We start from the raw sequence: 22730 nt of genomic DNA, 5'->3' as shown, positions 1-22730 counted from the left end.
ACATAGCCCAACATGCTGAAAATGGAAAAGCTGGTAACATATGAAAAATGCCAAGTATATGAGCATTTTCAGTGAGAAACAAAAAGCTGTTGAAAGTTGGTAGTATTGTAAAATTTTAGATCCTTAAAAATTGTTTTTCACTAGCTTTCATAAAATATACAGTGGAGAGATTAGCCATTTGTGGTAAACTTATATACCATTTATCCAATAAAGCAGTTTAAACTTAAAAAAATTCCCAAGAATACTTTTAAGGTGGCAGAGTTCTGATTTTGAACAGCCAGGGTTAGTGAATGTTTTTCAGCCCTGTGTTGTCTGTGTTCTTCCAAAAACTATTTGGTTCCACAATATACATAACAGCCTAGATGCCATCCAAGAGGATGTATTGAAAGGATCTTAACAAGAAATACTTTAAACCTATAGTCCCATGATCCAAGAGCCTTCATGGTGATACTGGTTCCTTCAAAGAGGCAACTGTGCTTTCATCCAGGAAATGCTCATACCTGTTAAACTGAATTAGCTGGCTCAAGACTATGTACACTTCACTGTGACAGAAATGAAAAGTAAACTTCCTAATTGACCAGCTACAAGAATAGGGGTTCCATTATTTTACTATCTTAAAATTGCTTTACTTTCTCATCTTGGTGAACGTAAAATGTTTGCCATTCTCATTCATGTATAACTCATGAGTTATACATGAATGAGTGGAAGAATCTTTTAAAAGAATTATTAGCTCTTCTCCATTATTACCCTCATATGTTCTTTGTTACGGCAATTGCTTAAGGCAGTAAAATATACTTTATTCCTGGAAGGCTGAGCTAAAACAAACCAGATGAAAGTACATTTCTTAGAGCTGGGGTAGACGCTAGTTTCAATTTCCTCTTCTTCCAGTTTATGTAGGACAATAGGTTAGAGCCCTTTGGGCCCCTACTGAGTCTCTAGCCCTCTAGATAAAATGAGAGAAGCTATACTGCTTTGTCCTTCAAATGCACCAAAGATCCAAAAAGAAGTCCTGACCATAACTGCCATTTTCTATTTTCATTTTGGGAGCAATTAAGCCACATCAATCAGAAGAATAATTAAAACAAAAAGCACATGCTTTCAATTCAACCAAAGATATGTATATCAATGTCCTGATATGAAAACAGTCTTAAGATATATGTGGAAAAAATAAAAAGGCACAGAATAGTGTTAATTAGTATTCATTTGTATAAATTATATGTATACATGTTATTTCATTCATAGAAACTTCTGGGAAGATACATAAACTTATCGGTGGTCACTAATTTTGGGGGAGAGGGGGAAGTTTAACTTTTCTTTCCCATGTAATTTTCTCTATTTGAATGTTCTAACTCTTGCATGTATTGCCCTCATGCATTTATTTTTGTGTTAATGGATAACTGGGAGGTTAAGACTACGCACCATTTTTGTTTGCTGCTTTATTCTGCTCAGGGTAAAGAAGCCTAAATGCTACTTAACAACAGCACCAGGAAAACACTGATAGGTTTGACCATACTAAAATAAAAATTTAAAAATATAGAATATATTAAAAATATAAAACTTGCAAAGGATTGGCATCTAGAATAAAGAAGTCTTAAAAAGAACCTGAGCTACGTTAAGTCCTGAGATCAGGTGGGTGTGTGATCTCACCTAAATGACTGTGGAGTCAAGTCCCAGTCAGAGTTGCACGATTTCAGATATTTTGTACAGCACAGGGAAATACAGCCATTGTCTTGTAATAACTTTTAGTGGAATGTAATCTAAGTCAGAGAAAGGCAAATATCTTCTCATGCTTGATGCCTTTACTTCCTTCCAGCCCCCTCCTCTCCTGGACTTTTCCTCTGTGTGCCTTCTACAGAAATGGATCCATCCTCTGCCTGGGTTTCTGCAGTCTGGCACCTCCGCTCTGTATGCCCAAGCCTGGCAGGCAAGGAGCAGAGAATCTTCCGGTTAGAGGGGAGGGGAGAAGAATGTTGTCAGTACACTTAGATTTCTTTTTTCACTTTGACCACATAATCTTGTCTTTTCCGAGAGTTGATGAATAAAGGTACTGAAACCATTTACCTCAGATTGGGACTTGAACCCATGCGCTGGGACTCGAACCCAACCAAAACCCTGCTTGGGACTCAAACCCCACCAAAACCTCACTTGGGACTTGAACCTACATGGCTCGGACTCAAACCCAGTAAAAACCCATGGTACCTGGTTTCAGGACCTAATGAAGCTCAGAAGAAAAAGAATACAAATGACCAAAAGAATGAAAGACTTCAGTAATTAAGGGAAATGCAAATTAGTCATTTCATATCCATGTGGTTTGTAAAAACTGACAACCACTTTGAAGAGCACAATTACACTCATCTCAGATGCTAGTAAAGCTCAAAACTCTCCAAGCCAGGCTTCAGCAATACGTGAACCGTGAACATCCAGATTTCAAGCTGGTTTTAGAAAAGGCAGAGGAGCCAGAGATCAAATTGCCAACATCGAAAAAGCAAGAGAGTTCCAGAAAAACATCTATTTCTGCTTTATTGACTATGCCAAAGCCTTTGACTGTGTGGATCACAATAAACTGTGGAAAATTCTGAAAGAGATGGGAATACCAGACCACCTGACCTGCCTCTTAAGAAACCTGTATGCAGGTCAGGAGGCCAACAGTTAGAACTGAACATGGAACAACAGACTGGTTCCAAATAGGAAAAGGAGTACGTCAAGGCTGTATATTGTCACCCTGCTTATTTAACTTAGATGCAGAGTACATCATGAGAAACACTGGGCTGGAAGAAGCACAAGCTGGAATCAAGATTGCCAGGAGAAATATTAATAACCTCAGATATGCAGATGACACCACCGTTATGGCAGAAAGTGAAGAGGAACTAAAGAGCCTCTTGATGAAAGAGGAGTTAAAAAGTTGGTTTAAAGCTCAGCATTCAGAGAACTAAGATCATGGCATCTGGTCCCATCACTTCATGGCAAATAGATGGGGAAACAATGGAAACAGTGTCAGACTTTATTTTTGGGGGCTCCAAAATCACTGTAGATGGTGACTGCAGCCATGAAATTAAAAGACGCTTACTCCTTGGAAGGAAAGTTATGACCAACCTAGACAGCATATTCAAAAGCAGAGACATTGCTTTGCCAACAAAGGTCCATCTAGTCAAGGCTGTGGTTTTTCCAGTGGTCATGTATGGATGTGAGAGTTGGACTGTGAAGAAAGCTGAGCGCTGAAGAATTGATGCTTTTGAACTGTGGTGTTGAAGACTCTTGAGAGTCCCTTGGACTGCAAGGAGATCCAGCCAGTCCATTCTAAAGGAGATCAGTCCTGGGTGTTCTTTGGAAGGACTGATGCTAAAGCTGAAACTCCAATACTCCACCTCATGCGAAGAGTTGACTCACTGGAAAAGACCCTGATGCTGGGAAGGATTGGGGGCAAGAGGACAAGGGGACGACAGAGGATGAGATGGCTGGATGGCACCACCGACTTGATGGACGTGAGTTTGAGTGAACTCTGGGAGTTGGTGATGGACAGGGAGGCCTGGCATGCTGTGATTCATGGGGTTGCAGAGTCGGACACGACTGAGTGGCTGAACTGAACTGAACTTGAAGAGCAATTTGACAATTTCTAGTAAGGTTTAAAATGTTATCCTGTGATACACATCTTACATGACTGACACTGAGCATGATGTACAAGGATGTTCCACCAGTGTTGTCAGCAACAGAGGAACAATTTGGGAAACAATTATATGCCACAGTTGGAGACAGATAAATGATGGTAGTTCATATAGGTGACTACTACTGCACAGTACTCAGTGAACGGGAGCATCATATACAACAGGGATTAATCATACAGTAATGAGTGGAAAAGCTGCAGAATAAGATAGCATCCGGTTTAACATGTATGACAACATGAAGACTGGCGGGTGTACAGATATGTATAGTAAAAGTATGGCAACCTGGGTGAGAGTGATAAACACGATTCTGGGTGCTGACTATACCACAGGAGAGGAAAGGCAATGTGGTCTGGAAAAGTAAAATGTTAGGATTTGACAAAATAAGTGCTTCAGTTTGGATATTCAGTAAGTAAATGTTTTCCATATACTTGAAATAAGTTCACAGCGGGATCAACAACACAAAACTACCTACTTAAAAGGTAGTTTCAGTGACGAATTCTAGTGCTCCATATGGGCCAGATGCCATACCAGGAACTGCGAATCTAAGTTTGATCAATGCACGGTACCTGCCCTCAAGAAGATAATCTTCAATGCCCCTGGTGGTCCAGTGGTTAAGAACCCACCTGCCAATGCAGGGGACATGGGTTCTATCCCTGGTCCGGGAAGATTCCACATGCCTTGGGGCAACTAAGCTCACACGCTATATAGAGCCCACGTGTTGCAACTCCTGAGCCCAAGCACCCTAGAGCCTTGCTCTGCAACAAGAGAAGCCACCACAATGAGAAGGCCATGCACCTCAACTAGAGAAAGCTGGTGCAGTAACGAAGACCCAGTGCAGCCAAAAAAAAGGAATCTCACCGAAGCAGATTTTGGTTGACTGGAGAAATCTGTTCTTTAATAATGGGTCTGAGATCCTTAAAAGTTACAAGAAAGTTACCAATGACAGTGAAGACAACGGCATACACTCACCACTGCCTTGCCTTCTCTGTCTTTCCTTTAAAGAATGAAGATGACAGGGAGAGAAATCATGAGAGTTAATTCAGCATAAAACAGGTGACAACTCCCACACATACACAGGCATTCCTTTTATTATGTTAGAAATATTCTTTAATGAGCTAGCAATTATTTATGTGAAGAAGAGACTAGAAAACAGATTTATGACAGTATTAGCCTTATCCTTGGTTAGACATATGTAGGAATTTACACACAAAACATTATTGCTTAGAGTAGGTTAATGAAGATCTAAGAATCTGTGAACTTGAAAGAGCTCCTTTCTGCTTATGTGGCTGCTCCAACCAGACCCTAAGACTTAGTTACAAGGATGGAAGAATTCTCCTCTTTTGAACTTAAAGCTTTACAACCGTTCGGATGCTGTAAGAGAAGAAAACAATAAACAAAGGTTCAGAATCCTTTAACACCACTAAAACACTTTTTAAAAAAAATACTTCTTCCTCCATAAGCCCCAAATCATTACCGCAGTCTATACTACACATCTAAAGAGAAAGCTTACCTCTTTCCGGCATGCATCAGATCAAAGGCTTCATTAATTTGGTCAAAAGGCAGACTGTGAGTCACAAACTCATCAACTTTTATCTTTTTGGACATATATTCAGACACCAACTTTGGGACACTTTCTACACTCTTCCATCCTAAAGGAAATCATACATCTATTCATTACTTTTTCCAACAAATCTCTATAGTATGCTTATTATTTAGTAGGTGACAAAGACATCTAAGAGAATGAATTTTTTCATGAATTAAAGAGGAATGAAAAACTTCAAAATCAGCATAGAGAGGAGGAAGAATTTAATACACATCTTTAGTTAAGAAAAAAACAGATGCCTTTTGAGCACTTTTCTTTTTTCTGTGTTAAGATTTACTAAAATCTCATTAAACCTTAACGGAGATTTTAAAACTATACAGGACAGAACTCTAGAAGTCTCAGAACAAGATTATTTAAATCCACAACAGCAAAATTTCTATAATCATGAAATTCAAGGAAGAACAAAATTGATGTGATACATGACTTTATTTCTGTGCTTTTAATTTCAACATAAAGATAACATCTCAGAATAAAAAACTGTGAACTGAAAAGCAAAGTAGAAGACCTTTACTTATATGTTAAGATTTTAAACAAAGTCAGATCCTTCCATTTTTCACTTGTATTATTAAAAGAAGCAGTAAATGTACAAATAAGCCTTCCCCCTTTTTAAACTAGGGTTTCTTTGGACTATATTTCAAGCTTTTGTGTGTGTGCTAAGTCGCTTCAGTTGTATCCAACTCTGTGAACCCATGGACTGCCGCCCACCAGCCTTCTCTGTTCATGGGGTTCTCCAGGCAAGAATACTGGAGTGGGTTGCCATTTCCTTCTCCAGGGGATCTTTCTGACCCTTTTCCAAATCTCCCTCCTTACATCCTCGACAGATTATCTTTTCATTCCAAACTGGTACCTTTTTTTTCCCCCCCTCATTTAAATCTCCTGGTAACAGACAACTACAGCTACTGCTATTCCCTACACCAAAACTTCTATTTACATTGTGAGTCATGTGTTAGCAACACCCATGGGGCCCCAAGGCTCCAGCTTATTTCTCAACAAACATGTGTTTCGGTGAGGCTTCAGTTAGAAGTGACTTCCAACCCCCCTGGCTCAGTCTCCCAGACATTTTTAGAACATTCTCAAATATAGCTCTGGAACCTCAGCTGATGTCCCTGAGCTGCATGTGTGGTTCTACAAGTCTGTTCTAATACACTCAAGTGGGGCATACTAGTGTCTAGGGCTTTGAAAAGAGGGTTTAGTCAGCTTGACATTTTCCTTGACAAATTGTGTAGTATAAAGAAGGAAAACTTAGGCCAAATCCCTCATTTTTCATACTTTCCCAATTTTCTGGCCTTGGAAAAAAAAATGTGGCATGATGTGAGGCAGGGAATGAGACACTTTGTTAGACGCAGGTCATTTCATTTGAAACTCATGCTATGTAATACTTTTTCCTTAGGAGAATTGTAAGGATATATTTTTTAAAAATCTATTAAAAACTTAAGGTTTCCTTCATTCACAATAGTTGGGATATATAAACATGTTTTGATGTCTTTTCTCTTCCCTAGCTGAGCGACCCTAAGAAAGAGAAACTATTTCTTAGCATTCTCCTGGTAGTTGGCAACCCCAGGTAACCACATACTTTTAGGACACTCAAGGGAAAAACGATCAGTCTGGCAGCTTTTCCATTTTGTTATAAGGCTCTGTCTAACTTAAAGTTTTACTCAGACTGGTTACTGCTGAAATCAGTACTGTTTAGAGAGAAGCATGATCACATCCAGGGATCACTGCACTCTCTGGGAAAATGAGTAAAAAAATGCCAATAACCTATGTAAGTCTACCAGATGACACAAGGTGGCTGGCCTGGTTTATCCTGTATCCAGCTTCTGACCTAGCCCCAGCTATTTCATTAATGGAATATTAGTATTTTTTTTCAGGGTATAAAAAGTAGCCTTGTGTTTCAGAAGAAGCTGAGCACCTCCCCAGTCCCCAGGGTTAGTACTCATTGGGATTACAATTCTGCTGAAGGAAATAACAGAAGAAAATGTCCTCATCCATCAAATTACCTCCAAAGGCAGTGCCTTTCCACGTGCGGCCCGTGACTAGCTGGAACGGACGAGTGGCGATTTCTTCACCAGAGGCAGCTACTCCCACTACCACACTGATGCCCCAGCCTTTGTGGCAGGCCTCCAGCGCTGCTCTCTGCAGACAAACCACAGAAGTCAGTGCATTTTGCTAAGAATATCTACTTCTCCAGAAACTTCTGGGGGACAGGGTAGTGGTACAGAGAACTTTTTTAGAAAAGTGGCAACAAAATGATCCAAGTATTTATTAAGTTGTTTAATTTTATTGAACAATTTTAACAGGTACTTTTAAAAGAATTTGCTAATTTGGCTAAATATTAACACAAATTGAAAGGATTTAAAGCTTTTATTTGTTGTCTACTAAGGTTACTGAGTCACTATGTGGATATGTATCTAATTCCATAGCCCATGTTCTCTATAACTGCATCGTTTTGCCTTTTCATTTAATGAAACGCACTTTAAGATACAGCAGAGACTGAAAGGCAAAATAACATTTTCCTTCATCTTTCCCTTGTCTAGTTCAATAGTTATTGTTCCCTTCTTTCAGCAACCATTCTTATCCGAGAATTTAAGATTTCTCCTTTGCAAAACAAAACAATATTTTATCTTAATAAAGGAAATTACATTTAAAAAGGCAGTTACACACACACACAAGCACATGGAATGAAGCCAGGCATACTCACCATGACTTTCACATTACCAATACACTCAAAGGAGTAGTCGACTCCCCCGTCAGTCATCTCAATGAGCACTTCCTGGATCGGTTTACTGAAGTCCTGGGGGTTAATACACTCAGAGGCCCCGAACTCCTTGGCTCTTGCGAATTTATCCTTATTGATGTCCACACCAATGATCCGGGCTGCACCAGCCATCTTACAGCCCATGATAACTGCCAATCCAACTCCTCCCAGGCCAAAGACAGCACAAGTAGAGCCAGGCTCCACCTAACATTAAAGACAGCCTATAAGGTACTCATTCTGTAAGAGTCAGCGAAATCATTAGTTTTCTTACAGGTTGGGCCAAGTTCACTACTTCAGCAAAGCTTTGCTGTATGAAGTTAGAAGGTGGAATCTAAAACCCAGGCCAACACTTACCTTGGCAGCATTCAAAGCAGCACCATAGCCAGTTGAAATGCCACAACCCAGAAGGCAAACTTTATCCAAAGGTGCTAAAGGATCAATTTTAGCAACAGAAATGTCAGCCACAACTGTGTATTCAGAAAATGTGCTGGTTCCCATGTAATGTAAAATTGTCTTTCCTTTACAAGTAAATCTGCTAGTGCCATCTGGCATTAATCCTTTTCCTTGAGTGACTCTAAAGAAAAAGAAATCAATTTTTTAAAATGATGACCAGTAGTTAGAAGACTGTGCTAAGACCAAAACTCTAATTTCTAATGTATTCATTAATCAATTTAGCACCTTTCACCAATGCCTGATTAAGAAAACTTTTAAAAGAATTATAATCTTATGAATCTTTTCCAACATTCAATATCCCTCTAGATTACCTGTCAAGAGTACTGAAATAATTTTAACAGGTACAACTTATGGATCACATAAAATGATTTTAAAATTCCATCATGTGACCCTAAATGCGAGACAGCAAAAGACACACAGATGTAAAGAACAGTCTTTTGGACTCTGTGAGAGAAGGTGAGGGTGGGATGATTTGAGAGGGTAGTGCTGAAACGTGTATATTATCACATGTGAAGTGGATCGCTAGTCCAGGTTCTATGCATGAGACATTGTGCTCAGGGCTGGTGCCTTGGGATGACCCTGGGGGATGGGATGGGGAGGGAGGTGGAAGAGAGGTTCTGAATGGGGAACACTTGTGCGCCCGAGGCCGATTCATGTCGATGTATGGCAAAAACCACTACAGTACTGTAAAGTAATTAGTCTCCAATTAAAATACATTAATTTTTTTAATTAATTTTTTAAAAAAGAAAAAAAAAATTCCATCATGAAACTGTGAGCAAATATAACTTCAAAAAGCATTAAGCCAAAACAGCATCCACACAGCAGAGATTACAAGCAACTAAAAAGATGGGGAAACAGTAGAAAAAGTGGCTGACTTTATTTTTCTGGGCTCCAAAATCACTGCAGATGGTGATTACAGCTATGAAATTAAAAAGACACTTACTCCTTGGAAGGAAAGTTATGACCAACCTAGACAGCATATTAAAAAGCAGAGACGCTACTTTGCCAACAAAGGTCCGTCTAGTCAAGGCTATGGTTTTTCCAGTGGTCATGTATGGATGTGAGAGTTGGACTATAAAGAAAGCTGAGCACAGAAGAATTGATGCTTTTGAACTGTGGTGTTGGAGAAGACTCTTGAGAGTCCCTTGGACTGCAAGGAGATCCAACCAGTCCATCCTAAAGGAAATCAGTCTTGGGTGTTCATTGGAAGGACTGATGTTGACGCTGAAGCTCCAATACTTTGGCCACCTGATGTGAGGAGCTGACTCATTGGAAAAGACCCTGATGCTAGGAAAGATTGAGGGCAGGAGGAGAACGGAATGATGGAGGATGAGATGGTTGGATTACATCACCAACACAATGGACATGGGTTTGGGTCAACTCAGGGAGTTGGTGAAGGACAGGGAGGCCTGGCATGCTGCGGATCATGGGGTCGCAAAGAATCAGACAGGACTGACTGACTGAACTGAACTGATCCAGATCAGCACATAAAAGCAGATGTCCAAACTGGTTAATTCAGATTTCTTAGGAGGCCTATTTCAAAAGTGTAATAGTCCCCATGGATTCAAGTTATCTTCTCTCTTGCAACGGTTTCAAAATTATTTTTGATATTCTAAATGGTTGATGTAACATCTTGCTTAGGAATATGGGCCCTAAAGACAGACACAGTCAATCAGTTCAGTGGCTCAGTCATGTCCAACTCTTTGAGACTCCACGGACTGCAACATGCCAGGCCTCCCTGGCCATCGACAACTCCCGGAGATTACTCAAACTCATGTCCACTGAGTCGGTGATACCATCCAACCATCTCATCCTCTGTCGTCCCCTTCTCCTTCTGCTTTCAATCTTTCCCAGCATCAGGGTCTTTTCAAATGAGTCAGTTCTTTGCATCAGGTGGCCAAAGTATTGGAGTTTCCGCTTCAACATCCGTACTTCCAATGAACACTCAGGACTGATCTCCTTTAGGATGGACTGGTTGGATCTCCTTGCAGTCCAAGGGACTCTCAAGAGTCTTCTCCAACACCACAGTTCAAAAGCATCAATTCTTCGGTGCTCACCTTTCTTTATAGCCCAACTCTCACACCCATACATTATTACTGGAAAAACCATAGCCTTGACTAGTTGGACCTTTATTGGCAAAGTAATGTCTCTGCTTCTTAATATGCTGTCTAGGTTGGTCATAACTTTTCTTCCAAGGAGCAAGCGTCTTTTAATCTCATGGCTGCAGTCACCATCTGCAGTGATTTTGGAACCCCCCAAAATAGTCTCTGTTTCCCCATCTATTTCCCATGAAGTGATGGGACCAGATGCCATGATCTTCGTTTTCTGAACGTTGAGTTTTAAGCCAACTTTTTCACTCTCCTCTTTCACTTTCATCAATAGGCTCTTTAAGTTCCTCTTCATTTTCTGCCATAAGGGTGGTATCATCTGCATATCTGAGGTTATTGATATTTTTCCCGGCAATCTTGATTCCAGCTGTGCTTCCTCCAGCCCAGCATTTCTCATGATGTACTTGCATATAAGTTAACTAAGCAGGGTGACAATATACAGCCTTGACGAACTCCTTTTCCTATTTGGAACCAGTCTGTTGTTCCATGTCCAGTTCTAATTGTTGCTTCCTCATCTGCATATAGGTTTCTCAAGAGGCAGGTCAGGTGGTCTGGTATTCCCATCTCTTTCAGAATTTTCCACAGTTTGTTGTGGTCCACACAGTCAAAGGCTTTGGCATAGTCAATAAAGCAGAAATAGATGTTTTTCTGGAACTCTCTTGCTTTATCAATGATTCAATGGATGTTGGCAATTTGATCTCTGGTTCCTCTGCCTTTTCTAAATCCAGCTTGAACATCTGGAAGTTCATGGTTCACAGACTGCTGAAGCCTGGCTTGGAGGATTTAAGCATTACTTTACTAGCGTGTAAGATGAGTGCAATTGTGCGGTCATTTGAGCATTCTTTGGCATTGCCTTTCTTTGGGATTGGAATGAAAACTCACCTTTTCTAGTCCTGTGGTCACTGCTGAGTTTCCCAAATTTGCTGGCATATTCAGTGTAGCACTTTCACACCATCATCTTTTAGGATTTGAAACAGCTCAACTGGAATTCCATCATCTCCACTAGCTTTGTTCGTAGTGATGCTTCCTAAGGCCCACTTGACTTTGCATTCTAGGATGTCTGGCTCTAGGTGAGTGATCACACCATCATGATTATCTGAGTCGTGAAGATCTGTTTTGTATAGTTCTTCTGTGTATTCTTGACACCTCTTTTTAATATCTTCTGCTTTTGTTAGGTCCTTACCATTTCTGTCCTTTACTGAGCCCATCTTTGCATGAAATGTTTCCTTGGTATCTCCTATTTTCTTGAAGAAATCTCTGCTGCTGCTGCTAAGTTGCTTCAGTCGTGTCCGACTCTGTGCAACCCCAAAGATGGCAGCCCACCAGGCTCCCCTTCCCTGGGATTCTCCCGGCAAGAACACTGGAGTGGGTTGCCATTTCCTTCTCCAATGCATGAAAGTGAAAAGTGAAAGTGAAGTTGCTCAGTAGTCTTTCCCATTCTATTGTTTTCCTGTATTTCTTTGCACCAATCACTAAGGAAGGCTTTCTTATCTCTCCTTGCTATTCCTTGGAACTCTGCATTCGAATGGGTATATCTTTCCTTTTCTCTTTGCCTTTCGCTTCTCTTTTATTCATAGCTATTTGTAAGGCCTCCTCAGACAACATTTTGCCTTTTTGCATTTCTTTTCCTTGGGGATGGTCTTGATCCCTGTCTCCTGTACAGCGTCAGGAACCTCCGTCTATAGTTCTTCAGGCACCCTATCAGATCTAATCCCTTAAATCTATTTCTCACTTCCCCTGTATAATCGTTAGGGATTTGATTTAGGTCATATCTGAATGGTCTAGTGGTTTTCCATACTTTCTTCAATTTAAGCCTGAATTTGGCAATAAGGAGTTCATGGTCTGTGCCACAGTCAGCTCCCAGTCTTACTTTTGCTGACTGTTTCATTCTGTACTCCAAGGCCAAATTTGCCTGTTAATCCAGGTATTTATTGACTCCCTACTTTTGCATTCCAGTCCCCTATAATGAAAAGGATATCTTTTTTTGGTGTTAGTTCGAGAAGGTCACACACACTTGTGTTCAAATCCCAGGTGGCCCTTGTCAAGTGAATTAACCCCTGTGCCTTCATTCTGTCATTAGAAAATCAGAGAAACCATCTTTCTTAGAGATTACTAAAAAATCAAATGAGAGGTTATGTAAGCATTAGCACTGTGCCTGGCACAGAGTGCTTAATAAAAAGGTTACTTTTAATAAAAATAAACCCTAGAACTTGATGTACACTCTTGGATAAACCTTTGGAATATATATGAATAAAATACATACAGATGAAGAAAAAGTCAACTGCCTGTGGATTCAAGAACATTTCCTTTGAGAGAAACATAAATACGACCAGAAACAAACAGATGACAAAGCTCTACCCCAATAACCTTTATATCTTTATGAGAGCAAGTTAAATTTGCTTAGCTCTCAATGTCAGAAACTGCTCTGCTTTCAGAAGAGGCTCATGAACAAAAGGTGATATGGGATATATTTAAGCTTTGAAAGAACTTGTCCTTCTAAAAGCTTACAGACAGCCACAAAAAAGCCTACAACCATTATCCTACTTGGTATGTCAGAAGTCTTTCAGATAGTGTTTGGAATTCTCTTTCAAAATGACTATAGTTATATTTTTTTGGTTCTAGTTTTGTAACTGTGTTCATGTGATAAAATAAATGCAATTTCGTCTTCCAAAAAAAGAAACTAATTTTGTCAATGGCGTTAGAAAACAATGCAAAAACTAACAGATCTCCCAAATAGTGCTGGGTGGGAGTATATGCCATGACTCAGCAACTTCAATCCTAGGGAAATACCCAAGAGAAAGTTGCATAGATGTCCATCAAGATATCCATCAAGAGACACACATGGACGCTCCGAGAGGCACTAACCATAGCAGGGTCAAAGTGGGGAGCAATGTGAATGTCCATGGGAGAAAGGGTAAACAGAGATATTTGGAATGAAACAAAAGAGAATCAGAGGCATACAGCAGCACGGCCACTTCAACAGACATTATGAATGAAATAAACCAGGCAAAAGAGCACATTCTGCATAATTCTGTTTCTATGAAATTTTACAGTGAAAAATAACAATAGTGGTTACCCTTGAGGGAGGTAGGTGTTGACCTGTAAGGGACATGAAGCACTGTGTGGGCAGCTGGAAGGGTTTTCTATCTTGATCTGAGTGAAGGTTATAACTATTAGGTGTGTATAAGCATAAAAATTCATTGAACTGTACACTTAGTATTTGTACACTTTAATTACTTCATTATGTGTATGTTCTACTTCAGTGACAAAAAAGAGGCAAAAGGGGGAAAACAGACACAAGATCTTAAATGCCTCAAAGAAGTTAAGTGTGTTACCTTGCTACAATAAAATAACCACCTTTTCTTTGTCAAAGGGTTATGTTATCTCTTGGAGGCTTCCCAAAACCGTATGAGCTAAGTTTTATTACTTTGGTTTCATGGACAATAAAATGGCTCATAAAAATGCCTTCATTCAATTTCATAACCATGTCCCTCCTTACTACCTATTTTGGCAAATTTACCCTAGTATTATGGAAAGAGAATGGGTTCAGAAAATTGCATTATCTCTCCCAACAGCTGATGCTGCTGAGCATACCACTTAATTTCCAAGTCTAAATTTTCTCATCTATGAAAATACAGTAATACCAGTGATAATGACAGGTTGCCAAGAAGACAGAATGAAATAATGCACGTAGAACGCTCTGTATAAATTGCCACATAATTACTTATCATGATTAATATTACCTCTTGTTTTAAGAATAAAATAAAAAGACACTAACCTTATCTTCTGGCAAAGGTTTGTTTTAGGATTCAGACAAAATTTGCATTCTCCACACTGGGGGATGTAAAGTGGGATGACAGTATCACCTAGAAAACGAACGCAAGGACACTGTCCTGAATTGGTAGCACCTGATTCTAAACAAATTCCCATTCTTGTCAACTCACACAGCTTTGCAGGTTAACAACTTTAAGGCCTAGAACTTTACCTACATAACATCAGACACTGCCTGACTATGCAAAAAAAAAAAAAAAAAACCAAGCTTCAAATTTTTATCTAAATGAAACTTTCAAAACAGTAAGTGGAGAACAAGGAAGTCATGTGCTTTACTATACTGACTTGATGCATCTTCAAAAATTCTTGCTTAATTGGGCAAAAACCATGTCAGATAAGTAGCAGTCTCATAATCAGAAAGGAAACAGCTCTCAAATATTTGTGTTTTCCAGATGAGGAATAAAATCAATCTTGACAACTTACTTAGGCGGTAACTTATTCAAAAATAAACAATGTATAGTGTATCAGAAATATAATTTCGTATAAAAATAAGCCAAAATTGTAAAATAAGTGGTTCAAATATCCTCCTTACCTGCCTTCAGCTTAGTAACTCCTTCACCAACACTCTCCACAATTCCAGCACCTTCGTGTCCCAAGATCACTGGATAATTCCCTTCAGGATCAGCCCCACTCAGTGTATAGGCGTCAGTGTGGCAAACTGCAGTGGCAATAATCTAACAGGATATTAAATAGCATCTGAGTGTATGCACATGCAATTCAGAGTGACACACAGGTCAAAGGAGAGACATTTTTACTTAACAGCATATTTTATTGGTTAGAAGATACACTTCTTTCATATTTTAACCTCTCTAAAATCAGCATGTGCTCATCACCGATGGCATCTTAACAATTGGAATTGGCAGCATTTTCTTAGTGGTACATAAAATTAATGGTACCTTTATAGGCAATGAAACATAGTGTATCTATTTTCCTTTTTGATACATGTTAGCAGGAGAAGGTAAACCAGGGCATGTTATGGGCACGGTGCTTTCTGCGGGTGTGGAGAGGAACACCACCTGTTTGCAAAAGCAGGGAGAGCCCATCTCACTGCTAGCCTCCTCCTGACTGTTGGGGAATGAGATTTCTAAAAAGACATATGCCAGCTTGCTTGGTCTGTGGCAAAATTCAAGAGCTTTTATTGGAACCAACTCCCTCTTGAGCAGCCACACAGAATTTCTGCTTAAATAAGCCCTTTATCCCAATTTTTCTGGCTTTCAAGTATCTCTTTTCTTTTCACACTGCCAAAAGCACAGAAAGGAAAAGTCTTGGGAGTATCCGTTTTTTTGCTTCTCACATTTAAACCTGATTACAATGTAACATTCTTAGCTGTTTGTTAGCAGTTTCCCAGGGAAGACTGGTAGCCCTGTACAGCTCATATTAGCACATCCAGGATCAACTTTTTCTTTAGCAGAAAAATCACAATCAGGTTGATTTCTGTAAAGATTTCAGATTCCTGAGGCTGGGTTAAAAGAATCTGAAAAAATTATTTGGCCCTGGCTTCTCGACTTGTTAAATGTGATCCCTGGAAGCATGAGAAGTGGAGGTGGGATGGGGGAAGTATACTCCAATTCACAGCAAAAAATGGTTACTTTTTGCTAGAAGGTTCATTTTACTCAATGGTCATTACTTTAAAGCACTGATTTTACATCACAAGTACAGAGTAGAATGCCAGAGTATCCAGCTGGCTGCCTTGTGCGATATGCCTCTCTCCAGGGGTAACTTCACTTTCTTTGCCACAGCAGAGATTAAGAGGTGTTGGAATAATGAATCCCCTGAACCTTGGACTTGTCTGCAAAGGTCAGTACATTTTAAAGTTCTCTAAGCAAGCCTGCTTCACTTGCTTGTTGATCCAGTCAGTTAGGAACCTGTTCCCAAATCTTATTTGAAGTTTCTTCCGATAATCCAAAGAATCTTCAGAATACATCTTAAGTTATGGGATCAGCAGAAAGGGGAACATCCTATAAAGTCACCCTAAACCCAGGCTACAGAAGATCAACTGCACTCATCCACTGATCCATGGAGAAGGCTGTTCAGTGCAACACCAAAGCTAAAAAGAGGAGAGGAGCACTGCAAAAGTGAGAGCGATGGACTGAGAGCCGGGATTCCAAGGCTGGATGACTCTCAGTCCCTTCTCCTTGACACTGTCCTTGGGGATTTCTCCTCTGTAGACCTCAGAGGACTCATCTATCTAGAGACCTAATTGTAGGCCTTCCCTTCCAGTGCCTTAGATGTTTCATTACCTTAATTCGAACTTCATGAGCCTTTGGGGGTGCCACCTCTACCTCCTCTATAGAAAGAGGCTTCCCAGCCTCCCAGGCAACTGCAGCCTTGCACTTGATAACCTGCAATGGGGGAAAACAGAGCAAGATGCTTATCCTCCTGAACTAATCACAACTACTTAGTTAATTTAGATGATGATGAATGCTAATCTTAGTATATCACCGATTCACAATGACACAACTCCAAGTGATATTGAGAATCTCCTGGCATGTGTTTATACTTTATATAAATAGTACTCATTAAAAAATTTTTATTGAGATGATCACATGTGGAAGTTTCATTCAGGAATTCCCTGGCAGTCAGTGGTTAGGACTCAGCACTTTCACTGCTGGGGCCTGGGTCCCTGTTGGGGGAGTGAGGGAGGGGAAAACTCAGATCCCTGCAAGCTACATGACCAAAAAAAAGCTTCATTCATCAAATATTTAATGACCCTCTACAACGCATAAGCAGGAGAAGGTTAAGAATACAGGTTCCAACAGAATCTGATTCAGTAGTCTGGTATAGGGCCCAAGGGCTCTGAATGCTTAAGATGTGTCCTATGAAATTTTTTTGCTCAGGCTGGTGTAAGTAACACTGGTTTACTGTAAAACTGCACAGCGGGAAGTGGTATAAGGAAGAGAATCAGAATGGGGGATCTAAAAAAAACAAACAAACTGTACCTATCCCTTTCAATTGTGCTATGCAATACAGTAGCCACCTGCCACATGTAGCTTTTGAGCACTTGAAAAATGGCCAGTTTGAACTGAGATAAGCTGTACCTGTAAAATAATCCCAGGTTTTGAAGACTCACTATTTAAAAAATGCTGATTACATGTTGAGATGGTATTTTGAATATATTGGGTTAAATTTTAATCCAACAATGCCATTTTAATGTGGCTACTAGAAAAGTTAAAATTATATACATGACTCATATTGTATTTCTATAGTACAGTGCATGAGGAAGGTTTTGATTAGTTCACAGAATGATTATGAAACATGTTTATGGAATAAAGGTCCTGCTGAGATTATAGTAGACTTAAAAGCCAATAATTACAAAATGTGTGATTTAAAGGGAGAGGCACAAAGTGCTACAGAATGCAAAATGTGGAGAAAGAGTGTAACAGTGTAACTTTGGTTGGTGGGTTTGGGGAAGTGTCACTTTTAACTAGGATGAAAGATACGAACAGTTACATAGAGATAAAATATCTACATATAGAATGATTGTGAGCTGTGGATATGAAAATGAAGCCCCTAATACAGTCCTTGACAAGGTGCTGCTGCTGCTGCTGCTAAGTCGCTTCAGTCGTGTCTGACTCTGTGCGACCCCACAGAGGGCAGCCCATCAGGCTCCCCTGTCCCCGGGATTCTCCAGGCAAGAACATTGGAGTGGGTTGCCATTTCCTTCTCCAATGCATGAAAGTGAAAAGTGAAAGTGAAGTCGCTCAAGTGGTGTCTGACTCTTCCCGACCCCGTGGACTACAGCCTACCAGGCTCCTCCGCCCATGGGTTTTTCCAGGCAAGAGTACTGGAGTGGGTTGCCATTGTAGCTTCGCAGAAGTAAGTTAGTAGCCATTAGTAGCAAGAGAACAAAAGAGTGGAGGAAAAGAAGAGCTGACCTATGCAGAGGGATGAGTGGCTTGCATAAACTTATGAGGCTGGAAATAATCACTTTTAAAATTAAAATGTAGATATTAAGTGCTGATAAAAAATTTATACACTGCATTAGAAACTTTTTTCACCTCAATGTACCATAAATCCCAAACTCCAAAGGTAAAATTCAAAATACTAACAATGAAATCACATATTCTAAAGATCTAAAGCAACAAGAATAAATAATTCATTCACAATCTAAGCTTTAAATCCCTCCTCCCCCCTTTTAAAGCATATCTGAAAGTTTAACGTTTTCCTTTCAATAACAATTCTAAACAAAACAAAGCCTCACTAAATCCGCAGGCAACTGCCCTACTTCAACATCTGAACTATCACAGGAAAAACAGCTGCCAACTTGTTAAATCTCAAAGGTCGTCGTTTAGACTTTACCATTTCTATTCAAGTTCAAATCTTTCAAGAAAATTTGTTAACTTTGTAAAGCATTAAAACAAACAGCGACGTTAGATTAATCCTGTTACTCGCATATTTCTGCCTTTACTGGCTAATGTGTATTTCAGGAACTTTTAATAGTATGTTGCACAGGGTGCAACCCCGGCTCACCATCCTTAGTGTGACCACTAATCGCGACTAACCTGTAACTCTCAAGTTTTTTTAATCTAAAATGGGGTACTATTTTGCATAGGTGTTACAAAAGGATTCAAGTAGGGTGTGTAGAAAGCTCTGGTGCCCACGTGCTCCAAAACTTTACGAAGCCTTCCAAAGTACAGTCCTTGGAGGCAGAAAGATAGCTCAATTATGAACTACCATGGTGAAACACAACCTAGGGGTTAGGAGCACGGGTTCTAGCTGCAGCTTTGCTACCTGAAAGTATGATCCACAGCAAGTGATGTAACTTTATGTACGCAAAACGTGGGGACTCTTAAACCACCTCCCAAATACCAGGATACCGATCCCACCCCGCCCCCACTCTACGGTTCTCCCCACCCCCATCCCGCTTCGGCTGCCCGCGAAGCAGCAGAATCCAGCCAAGAAAGGAGTCGAATCAAAGCTTCCTCACTCCCTCCCTGCTGAGCTGCTAGCTCCCCACGGCCGCGTTTCAGCTCCACCAGCCAGAGTCAGGCTCCAGGCCAAGCCCCACGCGCCCCCGACTCCTCTCAAGCCAGCGGCCAGGTTCCGCTCCATGCTTTCCCCCTCTCCCTCCCTTTCTTGGACTCAGCCAGCGTAACAGCTGATTATACCTGGTTCGCCATTTCCTCAGACCGCAGTCAGCGTGAAGCAGATAACTGGAAACAGCCGTGCAGGGTCGGGGATGTAGGCGGGGCATGCGTCCGCCTGCGCCGGGGCGAGCGTGGAGGCGGGGGTGCGGGGGCTGGAGCTTGGCGGGTGGGGCTTGAGCCCTGGCCAGGCAGGAGCTCTAGTTGATACCAGGTGGTCTCGCGAGAAGTTGGAGTTTGCAGTAGGCTGGAAAGCAGCGGCGGCGGCCGCTCAGTGAGCAACGTAACACAGTCTGTAAAGTATCTGTCAGATAGATGAGGGTTTCCCCGTGTAACTGTAGCCCAGGCAGCGTAGATAAAGCTTTTAAAGGAGGTATGTGGAGGGCGAGGAACCAGGACTTTCACTGGAAGTACGTGAGAAACCGTAAGAGGACCGCACCTTCTATACAGCTTGTGGGCACGTCTTGAGGGCTCAAGATGAGTGAAAGACAGCTCCGCAGGAGAGTCTCCATCAGCTGAGCTTTGAGAAGGAGGATAAAGGGCTTATTGGGGAAAGTCCCAGTGTCAACTTGGGGAAAAAAAAAAAAAAGCACAAAGGAAGACCTGTGAGTTGAGTTTCTTCAGCGTCTTACTGAGGACTGTGGCCTGGAGACAGCCTCTCAGATATCCCTGAAGAACTATTCTGAAAAGGTGGGGGAAGGCTAGTATACGTGTGATTTTGGGGTGCAGGGTTGTAATCAAGCATTCATCTCCTGGAGGATTATTGCTAGTCCTGAGGAACAGATATCTAAATGATTTTTGTGTTTTTTCTAAATATGGGAGGATGTGAGAATCTAGGTTCTAAAAATGTTTCTCTTGAAATATTTCGAACTATCTAACGGCCTATTTTGCCAGAGCACAGAGTGCCTCTTTCTTGATCTTTTCCCGGAATTCCTCTAAGTGTGTACTGCGGGTCAGTGATTGCTGTGGCTAATAACTCAGGCCTTGTAGAACTGGGTGATGGGCAACATTCTTCAGTTTAAGCCAGGCTCCTATTCCAGCTGCTGCTGAAGGGTGAGTAGGATTTATGGTGGTGGTTCATAGAACATGGGGAGAGAACTATGCAAGGAGGAGAAGGGGGCAGTGAAAAATCCCTGGGACATGGATGCAGTTGATGTGTTTTTAGAGTGGAGCAGAGTGTAGAGAGAGAGAGGATGGATTATTTGCTAGTTTACTCTTAAACTCTGTTAGGGATGCTGGATTTTATTAAAATGGCTTTATTGGACAGACCACTCTCTTCTCGCTGCTCATTTTTTTTTAAACGGCATTTTAATGGCTCCTCAGTATATACCTTAAGGGTTGGTGCTCTCACAAGTATATCCAAAATGTTTCACGTCACCCACTTATCTTTACCGTGATGTTAACTTTTATTTATATAGAGACAACTTCTAGATTGTGAATCAGGATGGCTTCTGGTAAACTCAAGACTTGAGAAGTTCCTCAAGTCAATGTTAAATACTGAACCACAGATTAAAGAAGCTCAGGGAACACCAGGGAGCCTAATGCCAAAACAAAACCAACCAAACAAAAATACACTTAGACATAATATATTCAAACTACAGAAGATCAAAGGAAAAAAATCTTGAAAGAAGCCAGAAGGAAAGAAAACATCTTATGAAAAGAGGAGCAAAGGTAAAAATTACATCCAGTTTCCCCTCAGAAATCATCTAAGCAAAAATATAGTGGAATGAAACATATGTGTTGAGGAGAAAAAAACCTTCCAATCTAGAATTCTGTGTTCTGTAACTTTATCCTTTAGAAGTGAATGAGAGATAAAGACTTTCTTACATAAATATTGATGAAATTTGTTGCCAGAAGACATGCCTTGGAAGAAATGTTAAAAGAAATTCTTCAGAGAGAAGGAAAGTGAGTCAGGTCAGAAACTCATCCAAATAAAAGAAGCGCAATAGGGAATGAATAAGTGACAGTAAAATAAAAACTTTTATTTTTCTTTATTGATTTAGCAGAGAACGTAGCATATAACAAAGTTTTATTCAAAGTAAAAATATTCAAAACAGTATTATTCAAAAATAATAGAAAAACTACTTCATGATTATGAAGTATGCATAATTGAAATGGATGACAGCAATGACACAAGGGATTAGAGAGAGGAATTAGGATTATATTGATTTTGTAAGATGTTAGTACTGCCAGTGAAGCAGTATAGTGCTATTTGAAAGTGAACTTGGATTGGTTGTAATAAATATATATTGAAAATTCTAGGGCAAACACTAATTTTTTTTTAAAAGTACAATTGATATACTTAGAAAGAAGGGAAAATGGAATCATGTATTGGGTTGACACCAAAAAGGAAGAGAAGACAAAAATAGTAACAAAGAAGGGCAACCAATGTTAATGGAAGACAGTAACAAATACAATAGATAGTAATCTGACTGTATCAATAATCATTTAAAATGTCCATGGTCTAAATGCACCAATTAAAAGAAATTGTTAGTGTGAATCTAAAAACAAGTATCAAATATATGTTTTATTTTTAAAAATCTGCTTTAGTTTTTTAAATTAAAAAAATTTGTTTTGGCCATGCTGCACAAAGTGTGGGATCTTAGTTCCCTGAGTAAGAATTGAACCTAGGCCCTCAGCAGTGAAAGCATGGAGTCTTAACCATTGGACTGCCAGAGAATTCCCCAAAAAACCCACTTTAAATAGAGAGATACATATAAATTAAAAGTAAAAGAATGGAGAAAGATAAGCTAATACTACTCGAAATAAATTTAGAATAGCTATATTAATTTCAGATGGCAGATTCAAAGCAGTAAGTATGAGGTATAAAGAGAAGTGTTGCATGATCAAGAAGTCAGTTATCCGAGAAGGCATAACAATCCTTAATGTGTATGTGTCTAACAACAGAGCTTCATAATACATGAGGCAAAAACTGATAGAACTTTAAGGAGAAATACATAAATCCACTAGTACAGTTGGAAGCTTCAACACCCCTCTATCAGAAATGGATAGACCCAGCAGGCAGAAAATCAGTAAGGACATGGTTGAACTCAACAGCACCATCAATCACCTGGACATAATTGACATCAGTAGACTATTTCATTCAACAACAGCAGACTACATTTTCTTCTCACTATCACATGGGACATTCACTGAGATAAACTACCTTCTGGGCCATAAAACACATCTTAATAAGTTTAAAAGAGTAAAACTCTTGCAAAGTATTGTCTCTGA

General features: G+C 40.1%; 1 protein-coding gene across 1 annotated transcript; it reads right to left on the bottom strand.

Annotated features, from left to right (window-relative positions):
• Positions 1 to 4732: 4732 nt before the first annotated feature.
• ADH5 (alcohol dehydrogenase 5 (class III), chi polypeptide) lies at positions 4733 to 19707 on the bottom strand. Its single transcript, XM_061419589.1, has 9 exons — positions 19521 to 19707; positions 16653 to 16754; positions 14945 to 15086; positions 14360 to 14447; positions 8375 to 8594; positions 7964 to 8224; positions 7263 to 7398; positions 5173 to 5311; positions 4733 to 5033 (listed from the first exon to the last, which is right to left on the bottom strand). The coding sequence occupies exons 1-9, from the start codon at positions 19530 to 19532 to the stop codon at positions 5009 to 5011; spliced, it is 1125 nt and encodes a 374-aa protein (XP_061275573.1). The 5' UTR covers positions 19533 to 19707; the 3' UTR covers positions 4733 to 5008.
• Positions 19708 to 22730: the final 3023 nt, after the last annotated feature.

This window comes from Bos javanicus, chromosome 6 (genome assembly GCF_032452875.1).
Source record: "Bos javanicus breed banteng chromosome 6, ARS-OSU_banteng_1.0, whole genome shotgun sequence".
In the NCBI taxonomy this organism is placed as follows: Eukaryota; Metazoa; Chordata; class Mammalia; order Artiodactyla; family Bovidae; genus Bos; species Bos javanicus.
Note: the sequence above shows the minus strand (reverse complement) of the source record. Positions and strands in the feature narration are given on the sequence as shown.